The sequence below is a fragment of the Anoplopoma fimbria genome, chromosome 11, assembly GCF_027596085.1.
Source record: "Anoplopoma fimbria isolate UVic2021 breed Golden Eagle Sablefish chromosome 11, Afim_UVic_2022, whole genome shotgun sequence".
NCBI lineage: Eukaryota > Metazoa > Chordata > Actinopteri > Perciformes > Anoplopomatidae > Anoplopoma > Anoplopoma fimbria.
The window spans coordinates 17,814,185-17,831,037 of record NC_072459.1 but is presented as its reverse complement, the minus strand read 5'-3'; the positions used below and the strand labels follow the sequence as shown (position 1 = coordinate 17,831,037).

At 40.9% G+C, this 16,853-nt stretch overlaps 1 protein-coding gene across 2 annotated transcripts; it reads left to right on the top strand.

Moving 5' to 3' along the window:
- Positions 1-983: 983 nt before the first annotated feature.
- glyr1 (glyoxylate reductase 1 homolog (Arabidopsis)) lies at positions 984-15,771 on the top strand. Of its 2 annotated transcripts, XM_054606791.1 has the most exons (16): positions 984-1,095; positions 2,892-2,928; positions 3,036-3,115; positions 3,210-3,348; positions 3,768-3,878; positions 5,433-5,516; positions 6,899-6,952; positions 7,170-7,220; positions 7,438-7,511; positions 7,726-7,825; positions 8,396-8,506; positions 8,606-8,707; positions 8,958-9,120; positions 9,785-9,964; positions 10,135-10,259; positions 12,597-15,771. In XM_054606791.1, exons 1-16 carry the CDS (start codon positions 1,058-1,060, stop codon positions 12,669-12,671), a joined length of 1,524 nt encoding a protein of 507 aa, XP_054462766.1. In that variant the 5' UTR covers positions 984-1,057; the 3' UTR covers positions 12,672-15,771. The 2 variants fall into 2 exon arrangements, with proteins under 2 accessions (XP_054462766.1, XP_054462767.1); XM_054606792.1 differs by lacking the exon at positions 5,433-5,516.
- Positions 15,772-16,853: the final 1,082 nt, after the last annotated feature.

The following is a 16,853-nucleotide window of genomic DNA, read 5'->3' as shown; positions in this document are numbered from 1 at the left end:
ATGATAATAAATAAAATAATGATAATAATAATAATGAGAGACTTTATTAATACAGTGTTTTATAAAAAAAAAAAATGAAGTGCTATGTTAAATGTAAACATTTGCCGCAACAGGGGTCCAGTTATCCTGTTATATGGTAATTTTAGCGTTCTATGGTTTGATTCCAAACTTTGAATAATTTTTTATTGCTTTCACACGAATGCATTCAATGACATCAGTTTCTAAAATCCCTGAACTGTTTTCTCATTCATACTCCACCACCTGCAAAACACTTTATATTTACAGCATATTTTTCAATGGCTAAGACACTGTTTTAAAACCAAATACTGGAAAACATTATTCAATTTGCAGTAACCATATTGAAATATATAGATAATCTTAGCAGAATATTAATAATTAAATGAAAATATAATAATTACAAACAAAGCTGATTGCAATCTCAGCTGAGAGCCTAGCCAGATGTATTGTATTTATTCTTGTTACCAAACAGAGGGAACGAAAATAGTGATGAAGAAAAAGACAGGCTGGTGGGGACAGAAGAGTTTTTTTTTTTTAATGTTTTTACTTTTTATTTTGTAAAGGTAAATTACTATATGCAAGGATATAAAATAATTAAGGATATTGGAGGCAAATTGCTGCATCTCTGATACATTCTTGTTTGATATACTTTAGCATAGTCAAAAAAAGTGAAAAGGTGTTGTGCTTATTACTCTCTAATGAAATACTGATTTATGTGAAAAATAATTAAGAAAATAAATAATCATTTATGTGATTAATCCCTTTATCTCATTATCCCTGTTGTTCGTCTTGTTTGAGTCAGTGTGCTATGAGTGACAATCGTTAACCTTATATAATTATAGGCGTGTGTATAAAGATATACACACACACACACACACACACGTTTGTTAGGGACTACTTTTCAACATCATGCGACGCTTCACAACAAACATAGTAGCGGATGTTACATAGAGAGGCAGGGCTTGTCCTCACATGTGATTAGTGGGTGTGTGTTGTCTTCTCCCCCTCATTCAGTGCGACGTTTTATTAAAGTTGTAAGATGGCGACGGTGCATCTGCGGATCGGGGATCTGGTGTGGTGAGATAACGCTAACCTTTTACATGTTCACCAACGTCTCTGGTCCTGCTAAGATGATTTCGCGTTGCACAAAGTAGTGGTTTCTTAATTAATCCAACGTTACTGTTTCATAGTGGTGTTAACGAAACGGGAATGGAAGTGCCCGCGTACTCGGGTTAGTGGACAGTCAACCCAAACAAGTCGCTAGCCGAGCTGACTCAGCCAGCAGCCATCGTTAGCAGCTAGCTAGCTAGCTAGCGGACAAGCTAGAGGAAAAGGTTTAGACTGAAACGAGGTCACTTTAGATTTTGTTTCTGGATAGAGAGCAGTCTTTTTTTTAATAATAGTCTTTGTTGCGCGGATTGGTTTATCTGTAAAGCTTCTACACATAGTTTACATTTCCAGTGTTGTGGTCTGGGACTAGCTTTTCTCGCACTGCTTTAGCGGACATGAAACGCTAGCTAACCGTTACTGTAGGCAGCGTCACATTTGTTCTTCCGTGTTAACTGTTGGAGACAACTGTCGTTTATCGAAATAGATTTCACAAGTTCTCCTCAGATTCTGACTTTGGGTCTTTAATCCCCGATGGGGAGACCCGCTCCTGTCGAGAATAACATCTGAGTCGTCGGGTCGTGTTGCCCCGTAGCGCCAGTTTGGGTTTCTCACGGTGGTACCATCCGCTTTGTAAAAGCCAGTATCTGTTACAGACAAGAGACTTGGGCTACTTGTGTTGTATATCAGCAACACGCATTCCATTATATTGTAGCACCTTTTGTTTAGACCCCATTAATGGACACATTTCAGTAAAGTTCCACCAGCAACTCAAAAAGGGACTATTTGTTTTCTCTGGTCACGTTTTTTTTTTTATTTTTTTTTTTAAAGCTGCTATCCTTTTTTTTTTTTTTTTTTTTAATTTTTTTTTATTTTTAAAACTTTGCCATCTGTCACACTGCTAAAATAGCATTCTTCTTATATAGCTGTTTTGTAGTTGTGATTTACAGTAATAATAATCATTTATTTGCACATATATTGTACAGTTGGAAGAAGCAAACATAATCACATGCTCGCTAGGAGGCTGATCATGGTCTTGATGTCAGTCCCCTCAAACTCACATTCTCTCAGACCATCTCGAACATCACAAAGCTCTTGTGTACAAATAGCAACATCCATACAATCGGCAACGGTATCATTACATATTTGACGACTCAAAACACGGCTGTTATACGTCAACATATTTACATTAGTTTTGTACATGAGAAACCGTTGGTTAATAGCAACAGACGTCTGAATGCTGCTTTAGTTGCTGTTACATCTCTGCAAACACTGCAAAAGCATGTAATGTTGCAAGAAGCAATGTTTCTACCGGCCATGGCTGCAACTAAGAGAGACAGATGGGACAAGTAGAACCCCTTTTAGCACTGACTGAGATGGGAATATAATTTATTAAGAGATCTGACAGCCTAAACAGAATGAAACATCATGCACCGCCACTGTATTATGCTATATGTGAATTCTCTGTAGTCCATTATTTTATTATAGTTGGCCTGTTTTACAGTCTGGCTGTTTTTTAACTTTTTTTTTTTATATACACTAACCTGAAACAATGCGTTTTCTAAAGTGGATACAGATGATCGTATTTCAACTGGAAGTGCATTCCACAGTTTGGAAGCTCTGACAGCAGAAGCCCAGTCTCCACTGTTCACAAACTGGACCTGAGGAAGCGTCGGAACCATCAGATTCTTTGAGTGTGTTGTATTGTGTCTGGGTACTAGCAAGACAGATGTAGACCAGGTCTAAATATATCCCTCTTCTTTTAGGGGGAAGCTTGGTCGTTACCCACCATGGCCAGGGAAGGTAAGGCGACAAACATGCCAATAGCTGGTTCAAGACAAATTAGATTAGAACATCGGCATGATAAATGTTATGCTAATGCTGGACTTGTATATTTATTTACATTTCAGGTCGTAAGCCCTCCAAAGGACTTAAAAAAACCCAGGGGCAAAAAATGCCATTTTGTGAAATTCTTTGGAACTGAAGACCAGTAAGTATAGAGAGTAAGGTTCCTGTTCTGACTCTGACTTTCATGTACTCCTCCTTCAAATGTGTGAGAGCTGTGTTTCTGTGTGCCCGTCCAGTGCCTGGATCAAAGTAGAACAGCTGAAGCCCTACCATGCCCACAAAGAAGAGATGATCAAGATAAATAAAGGCAAGCGCTTCCAGCAGGCGGTCGATGCAGTGGAAGACTTCCTGAAGAAAGCAAAGGGGAAAGAACAGGTGAGTGGGATGTCCTAGAACACATGTCATACTACACGTGTAAACGTTGTTGTCACCACAGCAGAACCAAAACAAACACAGCTATGGAACATACTTCCAGCACTGACACTGATGGAATCAAGTGAACAATTACTGAAGTGAGACTTGCTCTACCAAGCCTCCTAATGAAATGCTCTTAGGTGTCGAGTTCAGTCTCAGCAAGTGTTTATTCAGGTGGACACATGATGTCTGCTGAGGCCATCTGCCCTCCGAATGAGTGCACTCATTCATCTGGGAAATGAGTTCTCCCTTCTGTTCAGTTTGTCTAACATGCTTATTTTAGAACCACCTTACATTCAAACAGTTGTCCGACTTCTGAGAAATGTCTTTTAAATGCAGAAAAGAAATGACAGCACAAAATGATAATCTGTTTTTAACAGAACTCAGACGGCAAAGGAGACTCAAAAGGAAAGAAGACACCCAACAAGCCGCTAAAAATACTGGAGGAGGATGATGAGGACCTCAGTGCCCTGAAGGACCCCTCTGAGAAGGTCTGTAGAGCACTGACGGGTTGAAACTTTTTCCTGTGAAGCAATAGTTAAATAGAGTTTTACGTCAATTTATATTGTATTGTTTGTTTTAGAAAAGACAAACAACACAGCAAAATGATGACTGGAAACGTGATTATAGAAACCGCTCCAATGTGGCTGAAATTGTAACCATAATATTGGTGAATACTTGGCGCTTTGACTTTGGAAACATCACGCATATAGGAAGACATGTTGTACATTTTGAAGATAAATACAATAATGTGGTGCACTTTGAGAGCAAAACTGAGAGGCTAGATCTATGAATAAATTGAGCTCTATAGACAATTTAATCTTAAACACATTGTTTGCATTGATTTTAATGGTGATGACAAAAAAAGGTCACACCCATAAAGCATGGTTAACGAGCAGGTGTCCGTGTTTTGGGAACCTACTCGGACAAGAAAGGTCGGACGGATTGGCGACAACGCCGCATATCACGCACTGGTCAGTCCGCCCTGGAACACCGGTCCCTCCCTGCAGGGAGAGGGGGCACAGCGAGTGTCGGGAAGTAGGGAGGTCCATCCAAGGGCTTCTGTATGGCTCACAATGGAAGACGTGCCAGGAAGCAGCCCACCTTGACCCTCAAAGCAGTGTGAAATCACACTGGTACAAAGGACAGAGACAGGAGGCCGCTGGATTTATAACACAAGACATCATGAAACAGAATGCGGAGGAGTAATCATTCTATAACGATTATCTTGTTTTTTTTTTATAATCATTCTAAACCTAGCAATGGCTTCCACCGCAAAAGCAATCTGATGGAATTATCTCGAGTAAACCTGCAAAGTGCATGTAATGGTCTACAATTTCAAGTGATCCCACACCTGCCTGACCAAGTATTGTATAGAACACAGTCTAATACAAAAATGAATTCTAGTGCTTAAACTATGGATAATTGTAAGTAAGTGCTTAGCCTCACCTAACCCTGGTACTAGTGATCTAAGGATGATCCTATGGTGCACCGCAGACATCAGATATGAAATGCCATCCCAAGGAACCAGCAGTATTTTAGGAAAGGTTGCTATTAGGCAATGTCTTTGTATATTAATTCCCCCAATCTTTTAATTTGAACTAATTATTATATTCAATTATTGATCAAATGGATAATGCAAATTTTACATCAGACAGTCCTCCAGATAGAGAGCGTATCCCTCAGTTGGCGTTGTTGGGACAACAAAGACAACAAAAACCCTCATCATCACTATCATGAAGTTCTTTAATCGACTCCACCTCCATTTTTTGAAGCCTTCAAGTAGGACGTGTCAAGCATCAGAGACTTTGGAGCTAATGTAGTCTCAATACCAACACGTCTGACATGGATGCAGATCACTTTTGTTATATTGGTCCAGGTTTTGAAATACTTGTCTGTCCCAATACAGTGGAGGTGAAATGAATTTGATAGTTGGTCCTCAACACTGTGTCCTCCGTATATGACATAAAAACCTCCCCCCGCTTCAGCAGGCATGGACCTCTGCAGATTTAGAAAGGTGAATGTGTGTCTCTCTCCTCCTCAAGGACTTAACTGACTCTGACCCCGAGCCGTCCACTCTTGAGAGGCTGGGGGTGGGACCTGGCTCAGGATTCAAATGGGAGAGCAGTGTAGGTGAACTCCTTCCCAAGCCTTGCCTTGCTGTTCTTCTCCCTGACCTTCAGCTTTTGGCTTTTTAATCACCAGCAACTGCAGACCTTTACTTTCTGACCTGTTTGGTGCTCACTCTTGACTACTGAAATGTTTGTTTGGCGTGTGCTGTTGAGAGGGACACCAACTCTGGATGTGAAGGCTCAAAGTGAGGCTGAGGTTTGATTCAGCTGATCCAGAAATGTGTGACTTCCTCATCCGCTTCCTGCTTCCTATGAGTGACTGGTAGTAATGAGAGCCAACCTACTCTGTGACCAGTGATGACCACTCTGAATGTCTTCTTGAACCTGTATGACCACTGTGTCTGTGTTTGTGTTTGTGTGTGTGTGTGTATGTGTGTCAGACGGTGAAACACAGTGCACCACCATATACAATTTGAGTCATTAACTGGTGATCTATATGTCAGTGGAAACATTTTTACCAACAAGTTTCTGGCTGCAGCTCCAGTGAAACAACTCTGACATTGTGATATGATACAATGCGTCTAAAAGAACACAGTATTTCTGTCATTAGACTCATTTTGCTTTTAAAAAAACTAAAATGACAAAAATCCTGTCAATAGATTTATTCTTTCCAAACTGGAACTGTGAAGGCGAACTGGTTGTATTGTACAGAATTCCCCAGTTTCCACTGACATGGAGAGAATCAGAGTGTCTGACTTTGTAGGTTGAGCTGATCATATTAATGGAGGTGCACTGTGCCTGAAGCTTTGAAATATAAAGGACTCATACTTAGATCTTCTGTTACAGATAAACTTCCAAAGATTTTTTTTTTTGCACTTTGTGATTTACTTGCATTGTTTTTAATATGATCACCTTCCTTCTACCTACCTTCTTCCTTTTCACTTACTACCTGGGGGATAATGGCTTGTGATTAGTGTATAAACTATGAAGTAATAAATGCAGGGAATTCACCTGTAATTGTATAAAGCATGAGCACCTCAGCTGTAAAACTGTTCTTCTCGCTCTGTATGTGTGTGAGTATTTTTTTCAAAGCCAGCCAGTGTGGCTAACATGCTGTTGCTTTTTAACCTAAAGTATCTGTGCAGCAGCTGGACATGGACAGGGTTCTCACTGGTCATGCAACGTTGACTTTGATGAGAGAATTGTCAACTTCATCAAGAAAAATTCAGGAATTTGATTTAGTCTTTCATCATTAACACTCATTTGAGGCCATGGATGGAGTCACTCCCAAATTTCTTAGTATAAGGACCATGATGGGAGCCCTGGTGTGTCAGTATGGTGCAGTGTAGACTCAATGGTTTTTGACTCTATTTTCTGTCAGGTCACTCACTACCTATACAAAGAGATGGCTGTCACAATTAACTCTTGTTCTGTTGCAGCCTGTGAAGGACGACCCACATTTCCATCACTTCCTGCTCAGCCAGTCTGAGAAGGTAAGAGTATGCTCTGTGTGCTGACATCTACACCCTATCGGGGGTTGGGTTTAACATTAACCGTTGGCTTTTCGTGTCTGATCTCGTCTGATAATCATTCTGAGACTCTGTCGTTTCATGCCATTAGACCCAGTGAATTTAATGTGACCTCTGCATTGCAGTGTGATGTGTGTGTATGTGTAGAGTATATTGTTCATCTCTGTCTGTTTCTTCACAGCCAGCATCATCTATGGAACCCATTAGCAAGCGGCTAAAGATCATTGATGAGGTGAATTCTAGTAAAACTAACCAGTTATCGTTTTCCAATTTCCATGTGTTTTACTTTTAATGTTCATTTGAACTTCTACAGCTTGATTATAAACCGTTGTGTTTTCAAAAAATGACATACGAGGAGATAAATTTGGTTTTCGTGGATAATGCAAAGATAGGTAAGGCTTCACGTTCCTGCAGTATGAAACTGACAAGTGTTGCCTTTGATTGTGCAGGACTCAGGATCAACATCTATCCAAGCAGCAGACAGCACAGCCATCAACGGCAGCATCATACCCACAGATAAAAGGTATTTACACATCCTCACTGCAGCATTATCAAAGTGACTTTATACATTTACAGAAAAACTGATTAAAAGCATCACACTTAGGATGACTCGTATTGATTTTTAACACTAGCCTTAATAGATTTTTTAGCTCCGACAACACAGACCCATAACTGCTAATGTTTCATTTCATTGTCGGCGTGCTCATGTTTGTTTCTTTTTGGACTTTGCCCTTCAGGATAGGGTTCCTGGGTCTGGGGCTGATGGGTAGCGGTATAGTTTCCAACCTGTTGAAAATGGGTCATGTTGTCACAGTGTGGAACCGCACAGCAGAAAAGGTACAGCAGTGCAACGCAAGTCACTGTCACACAGTGTTAAAGCCATACTGGTGTTGTGTCTAATGAATGAGGCCTCCTTAACAATCAGTGAGCTGTTGCAGTGCTTGACTCCTGATACTATATTTCACTTGAAACTTCTATTGTCTGTTTCTGCTGATTGTTCACTGTCTTCACATTTGGAATACATAATGGAAACAAAGTAAAACGTATTGTTAAGAAAAACCATAGATATCAAGTGTAGGTAAAGTAGTTTGAAAGTGTTGGAGTGAAAAAAGGGTCTGCTCAAGGACTGGTAGAACCTGGAACACAATGTTCACACATGTTGGAAGTGATTACATTTCACATTAGAATATTTTAAGATTAAGAGTTAAAAAATGAGGTATTGATCAGTTCTGTAATACATATGTCACAAATCATCATTCCATTGACTGTACCAGAGGTTGGCAACACTGGACTGATTTGGGGGGGGGGGGGGGGGGAGGGTTGATGCATATGTTGGCTAACTGTAGAAGTATCCTGTGTGGCACGCTGATGATGATTCAGAACTGTCTCCTGCCTGCTGTGTTCCAGTGTGACCTGTTCATCCAGGAGGGAGCCAGGTTAGGCCGGACTCCTGCTGAGGTGGCCTCCATGTGTGATATCACTTTCTCCTGTGTCTCTGACCCAAAGGCTGCCAGGGATGTGAGTACCAGCTACAGTTACTGTCTTCCCGTGGCTGTGGGAGTCACCAGCTCATGGGTAAACAAACAATAACTTGTCTTTGTGTTTGTGGCTCTCTAGTTGGTGTTGGGGCCCAGTGGAGTGCTGCAAGGGATCAGGCCAGGCAAATGCTATGTAGAGATGTCCACCGTCGACCCCGAGACCATCACAGAACTGTCACAGGTAAACATTACCACAACACACCTACGTACCAGAGCAGCCACAGTTCTAGTCAAGGCATACCCGTGTTAAGAATCCTGCTCTATTGAAATGTGCATGATTTCAAAGCTTTTAACTATCAGGAACTATCCTCAACCATAAAAGTGATTCTGTCTTTTCTCCATCTGTAATATATACAGTAGTAGCAGCTACCATTATTGGAATAGTATAAATATTGCTGTATTAAACTATTATTCCAATGTTTGGATATCAGGTGATCACATCGCGGGGTGGCCGTTTCCTGGAGGCCCCGGTGGCAGGAAGCCAGCAGCTCTCCAACGATGGGATGTTGGTCATCCTGTCAGCCGGCGACAGGACGGTCTACGAGGATTGCAGCAGCTGCTTCCAGGCCATGGGCAAGACCTCCTTCTTCCTGGGTACGTAGGGTGTACTGATGCAAGTCAGCTCACAGGTCACTGTGCACTGTTGGATACACTACCAATAGTTTAATCTGAGATCAACTTGAACGACTTCTTTGCTTTTTCTCGGCTCTGTGCTGTTGCCAGGCAACTAGCCTCAAGTTACTGATCTCTGCCAAGAAATAGCTTGGCACATACCCTTCTGTATAATGGTGAATTATCATTTTTACACGTTGGTTTTTGAAGGGATTAATCAAATGAGATGTTAACGTTAAGAGGATATGGTAGGGGGATTTTGTTACAGTCGACAGAGCCAGGCTAGCTCATTCCACCCGTTTCCAGACTTTGTGCTAAGTTAACCAGCTGCTGGCTTCAGATACATATTGGTAATAATCATCTTATCTTACTCTCGGCAAGAAAACACATTTGTGATAAAGAACGATTCTGTTTGGGGGCAATCGGGGTAGATTATTAACCTGTAAATCTCCAGTGAGTTACCTTGAAAGAATTTGACGTTTTAGATCTGAGTCAGCAATCTAGATTCTGTTTCAGGATACTTGGGCTACCAGATGGCGTCAAGCGGTGTCATTTATTGGTAGAACTTTAACTGCAAGTTTTCTGCTCTGGCAACCTAGCATGAGGGGAAAAAGCGGGTCTACAAATGTTCTGAATGTGTTTTCAGGGGAGGCAGGTAATGCAGCGAGGATGATGCTGATCCTCAACATGGTGCAGGGCAGCTTCATGGCCACCATTGCAGAGGGGCTAACCCTGGCCCAGGCCACAGGCCAATCACAGCAGACCTTCCTGGACATCCTGTGCCAGGGCCAGATGGCAAGCACCTTTGTGGACCAGAAATGCCAAAGTAAGGTTTTTTTTGAAGACACCCTTCAACATACCTGAACCTTGCTCACTAGTCTTTTTTCATTACTTTCAATCTTACGTAGTGAATGTTTGAGTCAGTCGATTTCAAACAGCAATGTAGTACTATATGTTTAAAGGCTAATAAAAACCTTTTGTTCCTGCCTCGTCCAGATATTTTACAGGGCAACTTTAAGCCGGACTACTATTTGAAACATATTCAGAAGGACCTGAGGCTAGCCATCTCCATGGGCGACATGGCCAACCATCCAACCCCAATGGCTGCGGCTGCCAACGAGGTACACTTTAGGATTGTTGCTACTTTGTACTCCAAACTGTTTCCAACAATAAGATTGAATTTTATTTACTGTGAACTGGTGACCTAAGTCCTGTCTGGCCCTTGGTACTCATAGGTTAGTTGTTCAAATGAATAGGTTACATGCCACATGGTGCCATAGAAACCCAACGGATCCATTAGTTAACAGGACGGCTTCAGTGGGGGACTGTTTGTATTAGCTTAATGGCCCAAACCACCACTAATGGAACATTAGGCTGACTTGCCTGCTAGGTGCCTCATTCATCAGTAGAACACAACAGTGTTCACAGAGGACTGAAATGACAGACCGCTTAATGTCATCCTTTAGGCCTGTTGTCTTTATACCGTATTTTCCGCACTATAAGGCGCACTTAAAAGCCTTTAATTTTCTCAAAAAACGACAGTGCGCCTTATAATCCGGAGCGCCTTATATATGGATTAATTCTGGTTGTGCTTACTGACCTCGAAGCGGTTTTGTGTGGTACACGGCGCTCTGTCAACATGTTTTAGTACGACTTTGGTAAACTACAAAGCCGCACCGCAGCAGCATCACGGCTTACCGTAGTCAGGGGGCGTCGCGGAGTAATACATACTGTGCTTCACCATCATATTACAGTGTGTGTGTATAAGGACCCAACATGGCTCCTGTCAAGAGACACGCTTACGACGCGGACTTCAAACTCAAGGCTATCAGTCACGCAGTAGAACATGGGAATAGAGCAGCTGCGAGAGAATTCAACATTAATGAATCAATGGTAGGAAGTGGAGGAAGTTTGACTGACTGACTGTTTTGTTTCCTTTATAGTCCGGTGCGCCTTATATATGAAAAAAGATCGAAAATAGACCATTCATTGACAGTGCGCCTTATAATCCAGTGCGCCCTATAGTGCGGAAAATACGGTAGTAACTTTACTTAAGCACCATGCTGTCTTTGATATAAATGGATATAAATCCGATCACTTTCGCCCTATTGTTGCAGGGCTAAGGACTCTGACTAACACACACATAAACACACACCAACTAACTGACTGGCATTTAAGACCTTTGCCGTTAAATAGGCTTTGTGTCAAACGTTGTGAGGAAATATAGAAATGTAGTTAGTAGAAAATGAAAACCGATGTCTTCCTTCAGTGGAATTTGCAGCATTACTAGTTTGATCCACAACACAGTTGACATTTAGTTTTTATGTATGTATCATATAAAACCATCAAAATACAGGTGTGTTTGTGCTATTTGCACCGGGCCTGTGATGCTGTGTGTGGTACTGAATAGAGCGGAGGAGAGAGACGGAACACATCCATTTGGTTCATCATCATTATTATTATTATTATTATTATAACAACAATGATGCGGCGATCTCATCGGGTATTGGCCACCTCACAGGCTGGCGATAGGATGATCTGACTATGGAGATGATCACCCAACGCTTTATGAGTTCAACTGGATCAGAACCCCTTCAAATCCCTTATTTAATCACAACTCAAAGATCTCCTCCTTTCACCTCAGTCTTTTGTAGCTCCAACATGAAATTGGGATAATATGTGAAATATTGATGAAATGTATCTGATGCATGACATTCTTCAGCTGATGCATGTGAGGTGATCAGCTGATCATTTCTTATAAGAAGGGGCACCAATTCTCACACACACACACACACACACACACACACACAGTCACTCACAAACAATGGTTCTGTGAATACAGGCAGCAGCTGCCGGAAGCATATCAACCAGAGAACAGACATCTTCTCATCGTAGCCAGTACTGAGTGAATGTTAGTGGTGCTGATCGACTGTCGCCAGTGATGTTTTTTTGTTTTAACTGCCATAAGTGATAGTCAGCACCGGCTCGAAATAAGAAAGCTGCTGCTGAATGTTTGTACGCTGCTCTCTGCTGTGAGGAGTTCGATTTGTTAGCATGGGAGATCGATGAATACCGGTATTCTGCCAAGTTTGACCTGGCTGTTATGAGAATACAGATTTCTTCATGATGTTACATTTTCAGCTTATCTAGGGGTAACTGGTGCCCCCAGACATTTGTCCTTGATGCAGGTTTTAACAGTATGAATGGGTGAAAAGAACAATGTTTCCCCATTGAAGACACTAACCAGGGTCTAGAGGTGTTTTTTTTTTGTTTTTATTTTTTTTCATGTAAGCCATCGTGTACAGGAAATGCCTTGTTACCTCATTGAAAATGTCTTTCATGCACCTACACTAATGCAGAATAATTGCTAACAATAAATGAATGATGAATTTTAAAATAACAATGGTAGTGAAGCATGTGCGTTACAACTGAAACTTTGTGTTTTTGTTACTTTACAGGTTTACAAGAGGGCTAAGGCACTGGACCAGTCAGACAATGATATTTCTGCAGTCTACAGGGCCTACATTCACTAGAGCGAGGTGTGACCTATCCTCTGGACCACACCGTCTTTAATCCCTTCTTATTTCTCCCTTGTCTTTTTTTTTTTTTTTTTTTTTTTTAATTTTATTTTAAATTCCAGTTGTTTTTATTTCATTTTGCCACAGCGCCAGCCATGTTAGCTGCCCACGAGTCAAGGGGTTGTTATTCCTTTGTTAGAGGCAACCGTGAGCATTGCACTGACTGTACTGGGGGAATATTTGCTGTAAGAGTGCTCCAGATCAGGTTGTACTACTGCAGTTTGGTTTCTGGCTACTGAAATATGGCTGAAGTGATCCAGGGCGAGGAGGATGAGGGGGTCCAGAGCCACTGTGAAGAGCAGGCTGTCCAGCCGAAACCAGAGAAAATGCTGTCTGGTTTTGTGAATGCATAAACCAGAAAGATCTTTATTTGTTGTTAATGTGCAAATTATGAGTATATTTAATTGAGTGTGATCTTTGCTTTTCTTTTAAAATGTCCAGAATTCCATGAGAGAAAACACCAAGAACATGCCACTGCATTGCCTTAATATTGTAACCCCCCACAAGTCTTTCAATTCTAGTATTTATTTATGTTTCTCCTTTCTAGATCGTCTTGGTGCAGTTTGACCATGGCTTGTTTCTTTATTTGACAAGATGATTTATGCTTTTGCGTTGGTGTTAATGATTTTTATTGACTGGGTTAAGGACAGAGCAACAGATGTGTTGAGGCCTTTAAAATGCAGTAATAATTGATGATTCTCTAAAAGGCTTGAGATTTCCATATTTGAAACCATTCATTGTTGTGTTTTGGAAGAGTTCTCATTTACACAGATTTTCTTTTTTAATATATTACTCTGAAACTAGATTTATCCACTTTTTGAGTTCCATTTTAACTGAATGTCATAACTAAGCCCTGCGGTCGGTGCTGTTTTTACCTGGTAGTCATGGATTAAAGTTGTGGCGTGGTATTACAGGATGATTTTCACCTTCATGAGACGCAAGGACAGAGATTTAAAAACCAGGCTAATGAAGCTGCTTCAGCTGAGTTAGTGGTTGGAGAGTTTCATTACTTAAAAAGACTGAAACTGAAAGCTGTAGAATAAATACATCTTCAGCTCCACAGTCAGTAGCTGACTTTAGTTGGGATCTAATTATTGATACACTGTTACATCAGTCTAACTGCAACACACACACACACACCCCTCCCTTCAGCTAATCCCTTTTGGTTAAAATGGAAATGAAGTAATTCATGTCAACATGGACTCCTGTTTTATTATTTATTTCTTACAGCAGGTGGTCACATGACGGGGCCATGTTGACTGTAGTAGAGGTCTCCATAAATTCACTCTGTCAGTAAACAGTCTGGAACCGGACCCATAAATTGGCTCCATAAACTGCTATAGGGTCACGACACGAGTCATTGTATGTGTGTGCTGATGATTAACAAGCTACTAAAGACGTGTCAGATATGTTTGAGGTCTTTTAGAAACTGTCTGCAGTACAGAATTTGTGCATCAGAAAGCATTGAATAGTTTATTCACTGTAAAATGTCCTGCTCACTATGTAAAGCCAACACAACGCTTCAATAAACAAATTTAATGAAAATAGGCATTCTGGTCAAAAGATGATCTTAGCAGAAATTTTCTAATCACATTTTTAACTTTTCAAATGTCTGTATTTGCCTCAAAAATTCAGTATGGGCTCAGGTTCTACTGGATCCAAATGAATCAGGTCAGATAGGATCCAGTTCTGTTACTGCAGGTCGCAGGTCTACTGCAGGACTGTGTGTCAGCACGTCTAATACTTAGGTGGATCGGAGTGGACTCAATTCTGCTAGATCAATCTGAGTAAATGTGAATTACATGAACAATGGCATGTATTGAATGCTCTCTTTTTTTTCTTTTTACCTGTTCATTCTGGATCAAGCATAATTATCATTTTGTCCATAACAGTGGGTCTCATTTTGAAAATGAGTTTATGCATGTTAGGTTAGGGTAGTTTTCTATGGGTTCATTTTGGACCTGTGGAGACCTCTACTACGTAGTGTCTCACACCCTACATAGGTATGCATTAGAAAATGACCAATATTAAAAGTCCAACATATGCAAAAGAAACATGGCCTGGTTGTGCGTACTCAACCAGAGGTGTTGTATATGGGAGAAGGTGAAGTTGCTGATTTCTCAGTAGAAGTCTGGTGACAGTTGGAGTGCTCCTCATTCCACTGCACTAGAAACAGATCAAACACCCTGTGTGAAATTGAAGCTCAAAGCTTCTGCGTTAGCATATTTGTAGAGATAGTTTTGGGTTTTATGCCGTGCTCATTTCCTTTTAGATATGACTGATCTTACAGCAAATTCAACTGCACAAGAAGGATGTGGGTAATCATTTGTGGCTTTTATTTGTCCCACATGGTGTCAGGAAGTGCGTGCAGAGAGGGGCAAATATTACAGCAAATTTATATCGTGATTAGAAGGAGTACATCAGTACGCAACCTCACCGTCACCATCTGGGACATGACACCAGCATTCTGTTCTTCCACCAAAACCCATACAGTGTGACTGGGAGACAGAAGCAGCACAGTGTCCTCCGTTACAAATTCTCATGGTGTATTTATCAGTTTAAACTGTATATGAATATGTTTTTCATTCTACAAAATACATTTGGTTCAGTAAAGAATCCAGCGTCCCATTGTGAAAGATTTCCTGTTTGCCAAACAAGTGATAAAGGTTTTTGATTTGCCCCTAACACACTGTAGTGTAAAGAAGAGTTTTTAGAAGACCGATGTAAATAGCATATTTAGGTTGCATAGGGTTTCTTTTATACCTACAATAAGCAGGATTAATGAAAACAACTACTTTTGGTTTTGACTCTGCAGAGCGACTAACGTATTTGTGCATTAATACTATAGATTGTTTAGTTCAAGTGTAAATGGTTTATTAATATGTGGTTTATATAATCTGGCTTACTATTGCATTGAAATAATGACTTTGATCCTGTTAAAGGAAGGAGGGTTGAACTTTGGTTTGGGGATATTTATGATTTTGTGTACATGTGGAAGTATCAAGACTTTTGTGCTGTTTAATAAACCCTCTCCTGATTACTGACATGGGTCATGTTTAATCACTGATCCAGTGTTGTCTGTAGCTTTGGAGGTAGAGCGGGTCGTCCAGTCATCGCAAGGTTGGAGCTTCAATCCCGGGCTCCTCCTGTCAGCATGTCGAGGTGTTCTTGAGCAAGGCGCTGAACCCCAAGATGGTCCTGATGGGCAGGCCTGCGTCTGGCATGGCAGCTCCATCACCATCAGTGTGTGTGATTGGGTGAATGAGAAGCAAACTGTGAAGTCCAGTAATGTAGAAAAGCGACATATAAATGTACATTTACCGTCTTGTTCCGTTAATATTATTTGGCTGTCACTACAATAAGATCGTTAATATTAGCCTCAAAACCAACTATGTGTGTCTCAATATTTTTTTCACTTCACTACCTCGTCTGTGAAGTAAATAGTGCATTTTTCAGGGACTATTATCGGCAGCATGAATCTACATTTGGTGCTCTAATGTGTTTACTCAGCAGCAGGACGGTGTGTATGGGATTGAGTGAGAATACACTCCAGTGTGTGTGTGTTGATAATTATGAAGGAACATGTCACCCAGTCACAGTGGAGGTCATTAATGTGTTTTAATGGAGCTCTTTGGCTCAGAGTAAGAACAGATATATAATTATAATAATGAGATAAGCCCCCCTCAGTAACTACAGTGTGTTTGAAAAAAAGACTGTATAGACTTTGTGGAATATGTTAAAAACCCTGATAACCACAAGGGAAGTGTGTGTTTACTTGTTGATTCCGTTATTGACATGGCATGACAGTGGATGTGTTGAGAGGGGGACAGAAACTACCTGCTGCTAAGGTAGGAATGAAGTGTCTTAACATTTCCCACGTCACCTGAACGCTGCATAATTCCATTTGTTTGTATGACGCGCGGCGGAAGTTGTATTCCCAAACAAGGACTAGTGGGTGGGGCCATTTTAATAGTGAACGTGTGACCAGACTAATGCTGCATTCATGTGGTGCTCGTAAAGAGCACAATATATTCATTGGTTTGGTCGTAACAATAAAAGAATGAATCAGTAACATTCATGTTGTTGTGTTTGGGATGATTAATCATATGACATATAGCATGCGACTGTTTATTGCCC